The following is a 12,932-nucleotide window of genomic DNA, read 5'->3' on the forward strand; positions in this document are numbered from 1 at the left end:
GCTAAGCTGCTAAGCTGAACCCCTTTGCCTCCCAACTTTGAAGGGTTTCTGCCAAAACCCATTCCAGAGCACAAAGAGTAAGATCCAGTAATAGCTTAATCCACAACTGCAAGTTACAAAATATCACGGGGTCTCCCCAAATGCCCAGATAACCTGAACTCTGTGACTGTGCCCTTGCTCTCCACATGCTGAGCCCTCCATGGAGAGAGCCCCCACACTGGGCTACCCTCACTGCCATGGACAACATGGAATAGCCCAGCACCCTGTGGGGCAGAAATCAGAAAGGCAGGAAGCTGGATGAGAAGAAAAACAGCTGGGGGCAGTGCAGGAAAGAGAAGGGAAGCACCAGAGTCTTGCTGGAAAGGAAAGATCCTTGGCAGCCAGACAGGAAGAATTACCAGTCCAGAGCTCTGGAAAGGTCAGGGCAGGCAGTGTGTGAGGCCAGCAGGACACCAGACACAAGGACTGACACATGAAGAGAAAATTCATCTGGGAATGATGACTGGGCTATGCTGGGCAGGTCAGAATCTCCCCAAATAACCTGAGGGTCTAGCTCTTTGCATTTCAGGTGGAAACCCAGTTGCTTGCACTGAGGTGCAGGATCTGCCCCTGCCAACCACCCAAACCCCTCCCCACCAGCCCTCACCTACCAGTACTTCCAGGTCATTGCCACCGAGATCCAACTGCTCTAACTTGACAAGGAAGGAGAGTGAACTGCAAGGCACAGGGGACAGAGAGATAAAACAAGAAATAAAGAGCGGAAGGTTAGCATCTGGGACACACATTGCACAAACCACACGATCTCCAGTAATTCCTAAAGCAGGTGGGGCAATCCTGACCTTTCTCACGCTCCCTCTGAGCCCAGCACTTTGTAGAGCTGGTCCCTTCCCTAGGCCAGACTGCTCACCCCAGGGAATTGGGTTCAGAGGCTCCAGCAGTCCCACTGGCACCAGTTTGCCTTCTGGCCCTCCCACCATAGCACACCCTTGGATTAAGAGCACAAGGGGTGAGCAGCCACACCTCCCCATGGCTGCCTGCTCCGCAGCTAGGACAGGGACCTGGGCATGGACTGACAGGCAACAGGAGGTGCTCAGTAGAGGACAGGACGTGTAGGGGGCAAGGGGAGCACACAGCTGCAGGGACAGGGAGGAATGACAAATTCCACAGCTTTGGTTTCCCCAAACAGGATGCTCATGCCACTGAAGTGGAGGGGAAGACAACAGTGGCCTGATGTCTTGGGTGAGGTGAGTGCGCACAGACAGAAGCTCACGATGAAGGCACTGCACAGGACCTGTCCATACCCACACCAGCGGCCCTGGGCACTCCACACACCACACCTGGGGGTGGACAAGGCCTGCAGTCCCACAGACCCAAGGCTGGGTTCTCAGGACACCATCCAGGTGCTCATTTGTCCTCTCACCTGAGTCTGACCCATCTACTGCAGCTCCAGCTCCCCAGAGGACTGACTGCTGCCCTCACAGGGTAGGGTGGAGCTGGCAGCCCTGCCCACTCCCCCAGCAGGGAACAGCTTCATTCTCTTCTTAAGGAACCATCCCAATAGGGAAATCCCCGTATTTCTCTGGAAACAGGTCCACCTCTCAAGGCCGCCCAAACCGAAGCTGTTGGGGGCTGCAATAAAAGGGAGCTGTCTTGCCTGGGCCAGGCTGTAAAAAAACATCTGGGTTACTCAGGAAAATTCATTTCCTACTGCATGCAGCAGTGGATTTTGAGATAAACTCCAGAAAAGGTTTATCAACAGTTTCACCCAAAGGATCCTGTTGCACAGCACTCCTTCACCATGAATGTACACCAACTCTAACTCCTCTGAAGGTGATGCAGCCTTGACTATTCCTTTGCACCTTCACAGCTTGAATTCCCAAAACAGGAGCAAGTGAGCTGTGGAATCCACATTGATGACATCTGGCAAAAGGTCTCAGTATAGATCACCCTCCACTATTCCATAAGAATCCATGAGAGCTGCCCTTCCCAAGTCTCTGGCTGCATCCCATCTGCATGGGAGAAATGAGGGGTGATCACCAGCTGTACAAGCTGAACCATTTCAGAACTTAATCACTATCAGAAGACTGACCAATTACATGGAATTTTGGCAAACAAAAGTCACTGCAAGCTGGATCTTTCAAGAAGCTCTACAACAACAAAATACCAAAAGGACCCTGATGCATTCTGTTGCTTCAAACTCTCATCATTGAAGCCCACCTATCCACTGGGCTCAGGAATCCTGGGAACAAAGCAGCAGCCATTTCTTGCTTAAGTCATTCTCCTCTTTGGCAAGGCCACCTGATCTCATTTAGAGCTGTTCTTATGCGCAGTGTGCAGCCAGAGTAAGTCCCAGAGCCTCAGGCAGAGAACCCCACAGCATCACTGAAATGGTTTTGGCCATGGACTGTCATCTTGAACTTGACTGACACCTCTGATCAGAACTACCTTGGCCTTCAAGATCCACATCCTACTTCCAGAAATCATCCCAAAATAGAATCTGAGAAATTGGGGAAAGATTAAAAGAAGCTGAATTTGCATTACAGAATGGGTATCAAGCCTGGATTAACCTTCCAGTGAAAACCGCCAAAACCTCATAGCACGCTACAGGCATCCTGCTGGATGGCACCCAGAACCACCAAAGGGCAACATGGGAGCACTGGGCAAAAGAGAGCTCCACAAAAACCCAAGGAGTGTGGTCACAGCCTGAATTCTCAAGACTCCAGAGACTTGGTGGTTCTGAGATGACCAAAAGCTATTGGGACTATCTTCTCTGCAGTCTGGAAACCCAGCCTTGGATGAAGCTGCTGCTGACATGGTGTGTACCCAGCTGCAGTACCTGCCTGTGTGAGCATCCAGGACAGGAACAGACAGAAGAGCAGCCCAACACCAGGACCCCAACTCCTCCTGCTTGCCAGTTCTCAGTCCCGAATAAGTGTTCAAGGCCAAGCTGGACGAGGCTTGGAGCACCCTGGTCTAGGGGAAGATGTCCTGGCCCAAGGCAATGGGCTGGAACGTGACGAGCCTTAAGATCCCTTCCCACCCAAACCATCCTGGGGTTCCGTGATAAGGAGCTCTAACCCATATTGTCCTCTGTGGTGATACTCCACATGGGACCATCTTATCTGCCCCTCCTGTCACCCTTCTGTGACAGTCACTGCTGTGCACAAGGGATCTGCTGACTGGCACCAGACAAGGCCATCGTGTCATTTTGATCTGTGCTCCCACAGGCTGTAACCAGCAGACAAACTGAGCTCCTGCCAGGAACTCTAAGAGAGCTCTGAGGACAGGTGACAACAGCTATACACATCACACCTTCACTGAGGAGCTCATGTGGCCCCAAAACAACTGCTGTTCAGAAAGGAGTTAGGCAGAATCCTTTCAGTGACATCCAAGCAAGGCTGGGGGAATCATCAGTGGGATGATAAGCAGGCAGGAAACGAGCTGACAGAACTGATGGAGGGCAGAAAACTCAAATTCTGATGGGCCAGAGCAAAGACTAAAGTAGCAACTGGACAGCTCTCCACATCCATCCACCTGAGATCATTAACTCCACCAACCACATTCCCTGCCAGGAACTCATCCCTACCCCTGACTCCAGGACGTGGAACAACACTTACCTCTTCTCCCTTGCTGGCTTATGTTTTGTCTGCTGCAGGGGAGGCAGTTATCCCATCCAGAACAACCAGGAAGGATACCCAACAGAACAGATGGCAGAAGAAAAATGGACCCTTCAGCTGTATCCTGTTGCTCCTCAAATCCTGAACCTCACTGTGCACAGAGCTCCTCCTACACCCTCATCCACAGTTTTCTCTTTCTTTCCAAAAGAATCCATTGCCTGCTCAGCTCTTCAGGAAAAATGGGATTCTCACTATTTCCAGCAGCTTTTTTTGGGGGAACCCTGTCTACTCTAAATCAATCCTTACACAGGCTGAGAACGGGCTTTGAACATCCTTTGCTGCTCTCCAGCCCTGCACCATCCTCTCCCTCCTTGCCCCAATTTATGGAAATCAGATGCAGCCTGTTTGTGCCCAGCCTGAGCCCTCCCAAGCCAAGTGATGGTGCCTGCACTGGTCCCTGAGGAAGCAGCAAGAACAATCAGGCAGGAGACTACTACAGCCCCCAGACAGACACTCACGTGGGGAGAGTCTTTAGCAGGTTCTCACGCAGCTCCAAAGTCACCAGGTTTGCCAAACTGCAAGAGAAAAGGGAGCAAGAAAGCCAGGTTCACTGGACAGGGCTTCAGGGATGCAAGGAGCTGCTCATCTCCCTTCCCTTGGAACCAACCCTCGTGTCCTGTGCAATGCGTGGATGTGCACATGTGGATGGAGACACAGGGGGGAACAGAAACACAATGTCAATGGCTCTGGTGGACATGAGTGCTCGCTGCAGTCACAAGGAACAACACTGTGCCCACACTCAGGACAAGGAACACGCTATCACAACAGGGCTGTCTGCCCAAAAAGGTTAAACCCCTCATATGTGGAAAGCCAAACCCCACGGGAGAGGCACTGCACCCCACGAGGCCATTGGCCAGCAGCATAAATCTGAATCAAACATCATCAGGCAGCCTGCACCTGCTTGGAAAGGGGCAAATGGGCACTCAGAACATAGGGGAAGACTGGATCAGTCCTTGCTGCGTCACAAACCAGAGCAGGAGAAGCAGCTGGGAGTAGGGCAGGAACCTTTGTAGGAAAGTCTTCTAACAAACCAAGGCCCAGAGGTGCTCACACAGCACTGTCAGCACCAGGGCAAAGCTGCACCTGGCTTGTCCCTCCACGTCCTGCCACCATCCTCAAGCCAGCAGTGAGGTGTCCCCATGCCAGCCCCCTCCCCGCTGCCAGAACAGGCCATACTCACTTCCCAATGTCACTGGGGAGGCTCTGCAGGGACACATCGTTCAAGGCCAAGTGGCCCAGGCTTCGGAGCTGGGTGAAGCCCTCAGGCAGCCTGTGAGAACATGAGCAGAAGTCCATTAATCCTGTGTACAAAGCACAGAATCCCCCACAACACTTAAATCCACCAAAGCCAATCTCATCCCAATTGGCATCAGCATGTGGAAAGGAGAAGAACAAGAACCATCACCAACCCTGGCTGCTGATCCAGGATAAATTCTGCCTCCCAGACCACAAAATGCACTTGCACCAGACATTACCTGCCCAGGATAGCAAATTCAGCCCTGCAGTACTTGAGCACAAATCCCAGACTAAACCGTGCCATGGCATCATTTACACTTGAAGAAAGGAGGGCTCCCAAGCATTCCAAGTGCCCAAAACAAAGGATATCTCTGCAGATGACACTGCAGCATTCCCCAGGACAAGGCACCATCACAATAGACCCAAGGTGTGATGGAACAGGGGAAAACCCTGGAAGGAAACTCCTGGAGGAAATTTCTCTGCTTCCACAGGCAGCTCGTAGGGCCCCCTCAGCACCCACCCTCCCAGCTCATCTGAACCCTGAGCAGAAAAAGCTCTGACAAAGAACACCTGGTGCAGAAGGGCTGGTCATTCCTGTGGTACAGGGATTATCACCAACAGGGAAGCTTGTCCCACTCCAGCAGTGCCTGGGACCAGCAGACGGAGCAGAGTTAAACGTGCTTCAAGCTTGGGCAGCACCTGCCCTGAGCACAAAGGGACATGGACACCTGGGGCCAGGCTGGCACCTGCAGGGACCCCTGCAGCAAGACAAAAGTGCCTGGAAACGTAGCTCACCAAGGCAGGGGAGCCACACTGAGTTCCAACTTTATGTATTAAAAACTCCAGAGACAGAGTACTGCAAGACAAATCTGAGATTCCTGCCTGGGCACAGCTTTGGGCACTGAGGTAAGAGGGAAACCAAACATGGGGTACAAAGCATGGCTGTCCTCGGTTCTGAATAACAGAGAGATGGAAAATGGGCTAAGAGGGAACAAAAAGGGCTGAGAGTGGGGCCCAAAAGGGGCTCTGGGGGGCAGAGAATGGCATGCAAGCTTTTTCTCCTCTGCAGCACAAGCCCTTATCCATTCTAATTTGTGACCAGAGCAGAGGGAGCGACAAACTCATTGCAAGAGGACAGAAGTCCTCACTGTTGACACCAGTACAAGAGCAGCTCATCACCCACAGCCCCAGGCCCCGAGGATGGAGCACAGCCCAGCTTCTCCAGTGTTCCACTGCCAGGAGAGCAGACACTGCAGCTTTGGGAGAGGCAGGGCAACCCCAGGCCTTGGCTTCGCAGGGAGACAACTGCAAGGTGAAGATCAGAGAAAGCCAGGCACAATGTGCAATTCCAGTTCTCCTTCTCAGCTGGGCTAAGGGGTTGCATGTGCCTTCCTACCTGGAGAGAGGATTCCCACTGAAGTCTGCGATTTCCAGGGATTTGCAGAATTTGATGCTTTCGGGAATTTCTGGAATGTCTGGAAAAAACAGGTGAAAGAACAAAAGAGGCCTGAGAAAATGGGACAGCAAGTAGTGGTGGTAGCCTGAGACATGGTAACACAAGCTCACTGTCACTGCTGAGGAGTGGCACAGCCTCTCCTGAGCATGAGGGCATGGGAGCACTGTGGGGTTTGGGCATGAGGGCACGGGAGCACCGTGGGGTTTGGGCACCTGCTGCTGCCCAGCTCTGGCCTCACCGTTGCGGGAGATGTCCAGCTCCACCAGCTGCATGAAGTTGGCCACCTCGGGGGGAAGCCTCTGGATCTCATTGTCGCTCAGGCCTAGCTTGCGCAGGTTCAGAAGCCTGAAGAAAGGCTGTGACAGAAGTGACACAACGGGGTCAGCAGCACTTCTGAGGAACACTCATCTCATCTCAGGAGAAGTCTGAGCATCCACCCCAAGATCCCTGCCTGCACCCACCACCCCCATCCCAGCCAGGGGCAGTCACTGTATGGAGCAGAATCCCCAGGAAGGGCTGCGAGGGATGAGGGTATAAGAAAAAAGGCATGAATGAGTTTAGGCTGATCATTCATTTAGCGTCTGGTACCCCACTGCTCTCCTCCCTCCTGCACAGGATACAAACCAGACATTCCCTGTTTCCTACAATAACAGCTTCCCTCGTGCTCTGAAGCCTAGCACCACATGGAAGCAGCTTGCAGCAGATACTTGAGTTTGTGAGGCTGGTCCAGAAGGGCCAGCAAAGGAGAAGCACAAGGAGACCACCAGCTCAAAGAGCTGTCCCTGCTGCTGCACACACCTGCTAATGCAGCACCTTTGGTCAGGACATCAGTGGCAGGGCCCCACACCATCAGGGATAGGCTTGTGCCCCTTGTGCCAGGTGGAAAAGGCACAGGTGAGCTGTCAGCACAGCCCCACCTGAACTAGACAGAACATGAAAATTCCTTTCTAGAAACACCACAGCCATAGGAATGGTGGCAGGAAGGGCCTCACAACATCTGACTTTTTTACACACCCCTTGGGGCTCCCAGAAGTCCATCAGCTGCAAATGGCAAATTCCAGGATCCACCAATCACTCCTCCAAGTCACCACCAGCCCCAGCGAGTTCACTAAAGACAATGGACTGTAATTATCAACTGACCACATACTGCAGCTGATTCTAGCCACTGCCAGAGGTCAGCTCCTGGACAGGATGGGAGCCAGGACTGGGGTGTTTGCTGCATTTCCTGGATTGTTTCAGAGTAGTGGGAATAACAAACAACAGTGTGGGGCCACTGCAGAAAACGCTCAGAAGTGACCGAGAACGACCTCAGGTCTGTGCAGTGACATGCACAGGCCATGCCTAAATTATATCACCCCAGGGAGGGGTCACAGCAGCACAGGAGAGGCAGCCCTGGGGTCATCCAGAGGTCCCAAAGCACAGCCAGAGCTGGGGCTGCTCCTGCAGCCCACACTGAGGGATCAAACCAGAGCAAGCTCTGAGCCTCACTCCTCAGGTGCCTTTCCAGGTACCCACCTGCCCAAGAGCTGCTGGGACAGACCTCCCCAGGAACACCTGCAGGGAACTTCAGGTGTGGGGCACCCTCAGGGTCCCCCAGCACCGCAGAAAATGAGAGCACAGAGCAGATAAAGGAGGAGCAAACATAACCCCAGAAGGTGCACAGAGCACAAGCAAACTGCTCCCCGCTCCTGCAGTGACAAGCACAAGTTCTGCTGGTGTAACTGGAGCAGCTTCTGCACAGATCCGAGGCTCTGCAGCCCCCAGGTCCCAGCCAGGACACACTGCTGGGAACAAGTGTGCGACCCCAGCACAGCCCCTGCTGCCCTGCTTCCAGTCTGTACAGGGAAAGTGAACACGGATGAACAGCACTGATAGGAAATTCTCACCTCTGATGTCCTAAAGGACCATAGCAATTGTGTAATGAGTAGATACATTTAAAAAATAACCCCTCTCACCAGCTCACCACTGGGCCTGTTTAACTCTGTTTATCTAATGCAGACAAGCTCAGTGAAAAGGAAGTGGGTGAAAGTCTAAATGACAACAAAGGTTCAGGGGAGCAGGAGTTTAGAGACTGGATTTGCTATTGTTTCCTAGAGCCTTCTCCTAATTTTAGAATGCAAGGAAATTCCAGACAAGACATGGTGTTGACCTGCCTGAGTCTGCACACTGGAAAATAACCACAGGGACCGAGCAGCCACAGCCAGGCTGCAGCACTGCTGCCTAGGGCACAGGTAGCTCAGAACACATGTCCACCCTTTTAAATGACATCAGATCAAACCTAGAGAATAAACCCAGGCTGTGCGTGGAGCAGCAGCTCCCAGCTCCTCTTTCCTTAGGAAGAAAATGAAAAGGTTTCTCAACCCCGTGGCACTGCCAGAGCTGGGCACAGCCCACATGCAGAACTGCAGGAGCTATGTTCCACTTGGCAGAATCACTTAACACTGGACCTGAATAAAACATTTAGAGGGGACAAAAAGTAAAACCAGCCAACAGCCATCAGTGGTAGCCAGAAAAAACAAACGTGAAAATTACAGTGTTTTCATGCCTGAATGCAGGTTTTATATTTGCCAAAGAAAGATGGCAAGAGGATGTGACCAAGAGCTGCAAACGCTGTCTCTGACACAAATTTCCATGTCATTTCCATCTCAGTATTCAGGGAGCTGAAGACTTCAGCTCAGCCCAACAACTCAAGGCAAAAGCTGCACAGACGATTCACTTGTGACACTTGAAAGTGAGATCAAAATTATTTAAAAATTGTTACTAGAACTAAGAGTGAAACCTTGATTACACATCTCTGGAGACTGGCAATTATCTCTTGTGCTAATCAAAGTCCACCCCAATTCCCAGAGCTGACAAAGCAAACCCCTGGATTTAGCACCACACTTAACATCTCCAATAAAGAGAAACTTCCTCAACTTCAACATTTTCTGATTTATAAAATAAACCACCACCAAATCTACCCAGATTCTTCAATGTCCAAACTGGACTCAGAGTAGTTCAAAAACAGAAGTTTGAAGAAGAAAAAAAGGTAATCCCAATCTGTCCCTGTTTCCTGGCAGCCCAGAAGTCCAAAACCCACAAGGACCAGCACAGAAATATTCCAGCACATGGGAATCCAGAATCAGCACATGGGAATCCAGCAGCTCAGAATGTGATGGAAGGTATCACCAACAAAAAAACCCTAAAGATTAGGAGGTACCAACATAATAGCAGCTGGGTGTGACTGGGGAAAAAAGCCTTTGCAAAGCAGGGTGCATTACAAAGATACTCTCTGTTGAAGCATGGGAGTATTCACAGGGTAGATAAGGCAGAAAACAACCACAAAACTGTCCTACAATTCAAATTCAGGGACATAAGCTCTTACAATGCCCAGAGCGGAGAGGCCACAGTACAGCCAACTGGAAATATATTAAATAGTCATTAATTAGGGACAGGTATAAAGGGTTTGTAAAGAACCAAATGCCAAAAGATAAGTAATACTCTACAAAATGACAACCTTGCAAAAAAAGGCAGAAAACTCTGAAATTCAGACTCTGCAGCAGGTTTTCAGATGTAACACCCTCCCCTCAGCAGCCCCTTGAGACCCAAATGCATGCAAACACATTCAAGTGCTTTCCCTAAGTTCTGAAACTAAATTCTGGTATTTCAATCTTTAAAATAAAGACAAAAAAAGGCAACCTAGACCCATGGATTTTTCCAATCAAAAGGGACCGAGATATAATCTGACACAATATCCTTCCAATCCTTTGCCTATCAGACCTTCATCGTGGATCCATGAAATAATTTGTGTTGGAAGGTACCTGGGAGATCTCCAGTCCAGCCTCCTGCTCAGGACAGGATCAGGATGAGGCCAGAGCAGGCTGCTCAAACCTTCAACCACGGGAGATGGTCCAAAACTCCTCTAGGCCCCTGCATCACCAAATAATCATCCTCCCAGGGGAGCCTCTTGGCTCTCGGAACTCTGTGAAACCAATAAAATCCCTCAAACATGCCTCGCTGCTGCTGCCAGTCCATACTGAGCGTGGCCAATATCACCCATGAGATGGAACCAGCAGAATATGGGGAGCCCCTCATGAGCCAAACCCTGCCCAGTGAGACCCCACAATTACTACACATCCACAAGTCCCACAGCTCCTCTCTACAGATCTGCCTCTTCCTTTTTGCATCCTGTCATTGTCACTGAGTGGCTTTTCCCCCTTCACTGGAGAATGGAGACATCTAGGACTGGGTTTTCAGTGCTGAACTCTGTTGTGACTGGGAAGTTACATGATGGCAGATTTAGGATGCCAAACCATAGGAAGATTTGGGTAGAAAGGGACCTTCAAGACCACCCAATCCCACGCTGCCATGGGCAGGGACACCTTCCACTAGCCCAGGTTGCTCCAAACAACATCCAACCTGGCCTTGGACTCCTCCAGGGAACCAGGGGCAGCCACAGCTGCTCTGGGCACCCTGTGCCAGGGCCAAACCACTCTCCCAGAGAACAATTCCTCCCCAATATCCTATCCATCCCTGCCCTCTGCCAGTGGGAAGCCATTCCCCTTGTGCTGTCACTCCATCCCTTGTGCTAAGTCCCTCTCCAGCTTTCCTGGAGCCCCTGTAGGTACTGAAAGCCTGCACCAAGGTCTCCCAGAGCCCTCTCTTCTCCCAGATGAGCCCACTAATCATCTCTGTGGCCTCCTCTGGGCCCGTTCCAACTGGCTGATCTGTGCAGGAGTGAGAAAGGATGAAAGCCCCACACAATTATTAGCAAGCCTCTGGATGCAGAGCACTGCATTTGGCATCAGTTATGAAAGAGAAATACCCAGTGGTGACAGCAGGATCACACTGTGACCGTCCAAACTGTCCCCAAAACGAGTCCTTCCAGGTAAGAGCCTACAGCAGGCAGCAGAACCAGGCCAGCTCACCTTCAGTGGGGAGGCCAGTCCTGCCCCAGGAACATTCCCACACCCCATGTGGGGCTGGACTGGGGTTACCCACAGGAACAGAACAGGCTCAGCCGGTTTGGGAAACCGGACACCAGCAGCAGCACGCACAGGCACCCTGGCAGAGTCACCTTTGGCTCCTGCTGAGCAGAACACCTGGGCAGCCCCAGGCACCGATGGCTGACCCCAGACATGATACTCCCTGACAACTCAAGGATGCCCAGCACCCACTGGCAGAGCTTTCCAGCCAGCAAGAGGCACAAGCACAGAGGTCCCTGCCCCTGGGGAGCTGGGGAATCATGAGGGGTGCCTGTACTTCAGCCAGGGCAGGGCACGGCACAGTTCCAGGCCCACAGGAAAGCAGAGTGCTCCCAGAGGGAAGGAGATGCCCACTGAGCCAGGAATGAGCTTCTGCCCTCACAACCCCGGCATGGCATGATGCCTCAGCAGCAGCACAGATGGGTGGCACTGGAGGAGGCACTGGCTGACAGCAGGACGAGATGAGCCACTCCTGAGCAGGGACAACAGGACCCCTGAGCCCCTTCCTCACCCCCTGCATGGGAAAACAACCGTCCTGCTCCAAACCTGCACCAGCCACCTCCTGTCCTGACCAACAGACCTGCACCTGTCCTCACAGCCTGAAGCAGCAGCAGGCAGGCGTCCCAGGCCCTGCAGACTCCAGAACAGAGCTGCCAGGCACACCCAGACAGCAGGGGATGTTCTGGAGAACCAACAGCTCCAGAACTGCAAAGGTGCAGGCAGAGGAGGGACAGGCTGTCAGGGACAGCTCGCTCCAGAAGGCAATCTGCAGCACAGAGATCCATGCAGATCCATGCAGGGGGTGGGGCTGGAAGGGATCTGTTGTCCCAGGTAGTCCAAGCTCTGCTCAGAGAAAGGTCAGCTACAGCACCTACCTGGGGCAGCATGTGCACACACAGCAATGTCTTGCAACATACACACACAGCAGTCACACACATGTACTCACACAGCAGAATCTCAAAGGGCCTTCTGAGCCCAGCCTCTGTCTTTAAGGAACCATCTGGAGTAGGTTCCATCCTCTCTGCCATCACCAAGCCTTCAAGTTGTGTTTCTCCAGCTGATGTGATATGTCTGTGAAGCTCCCAGCAACACTGCTGAGGCTGCAGCAGAGCCCCAGGACATGAACAAAGGGTTGCTGGGGCTGTTAGGTGATCTAAGAGAACCACAGCGTCCAGTGATGCTAGGAATTCAGACACCACCCCCACGTCTCCCTCCTGCTGCAGCGTGATGCTTGGCAGAGCCTTGGTCTGCCCCCCACTCACTTATTCGGTCAGACCAAGAGGTGGAAAATGAAAAAAATGAGAAAGGACAATGGATAAAACGCTCAGGACAAACCCTCTGAGCCACCACTCAGCTATGCTGTTTCCCAGAAATCGCAAAATTCCAAGGGCAGCCTGGAAGGGCAGCCACGTGGATTAGGAACAGAGAGGCAGCCTGGCTCCGGGGCTGGCAGTGCTGGGCCAGCACAGCCACCCCTGTGCTAGCACAGGGGCTGCTCCTGCTGCTCAGGGAACAGGCTACAGCCCTGGAACACCCTGGGCAGACTGACGGAGCATGGTAGGGTCAGGAACAGAGCCACCAGAAGCACTGAGCTCCCAT

General features: G+C 52.3%; 1 protein-coding gene across 1 annotated transcript in view; it reads right to left on the reverse strand.

The window, feature by feature from the left end:
- Positions 1 to 12,932, reverse strand: part of SCRIB (scribble planar cell polarity protein) — a 101,744-nt gene that overhangs the window by 76,635 nt on the left and 12,177 nt on the right. The window contains exons 2-6 of the mRNA XM_031504127.2: positions 6,608 to 6,725; positions 6,310 to 6,388; positions 4,858 to 4,947; positions 4,136 to 4,192; positions 651 to 714 (exon numbers count right to left, since the gene is read on the reverse strand). Of these exons, the coding sequence (XP_031359987.2) occupies positions 651 to 714; positions 4,136 to 4,192; positions 4,858 to 4,947; positions 6,310 to 6,388; positions 6,608 to 6,725 (408 nt within the window). The remainder of the gene's footprint in view (positions 1 to 650; positions 715 to 4,135; positions 4,193 to 4,857; positions 4,948 to 6,309; positions 6,389 to 6,607; positions 6,726 to 12,932) is intronic.

This window comes from Lonchura striata, chromosome 1 (genome assembly GCF_046129695.1).
Source record: "Lonchura striata isolate bLonStr1 chromosome 1, bLonStr1.mat, whole genome shotgun sequence".
Classification (NCBI taxonomy): Eukaryota; Metazoa; Chordata; class Aves; order Passeriformes; family Estrildidae; genus Lonchura; species Lonchura striata.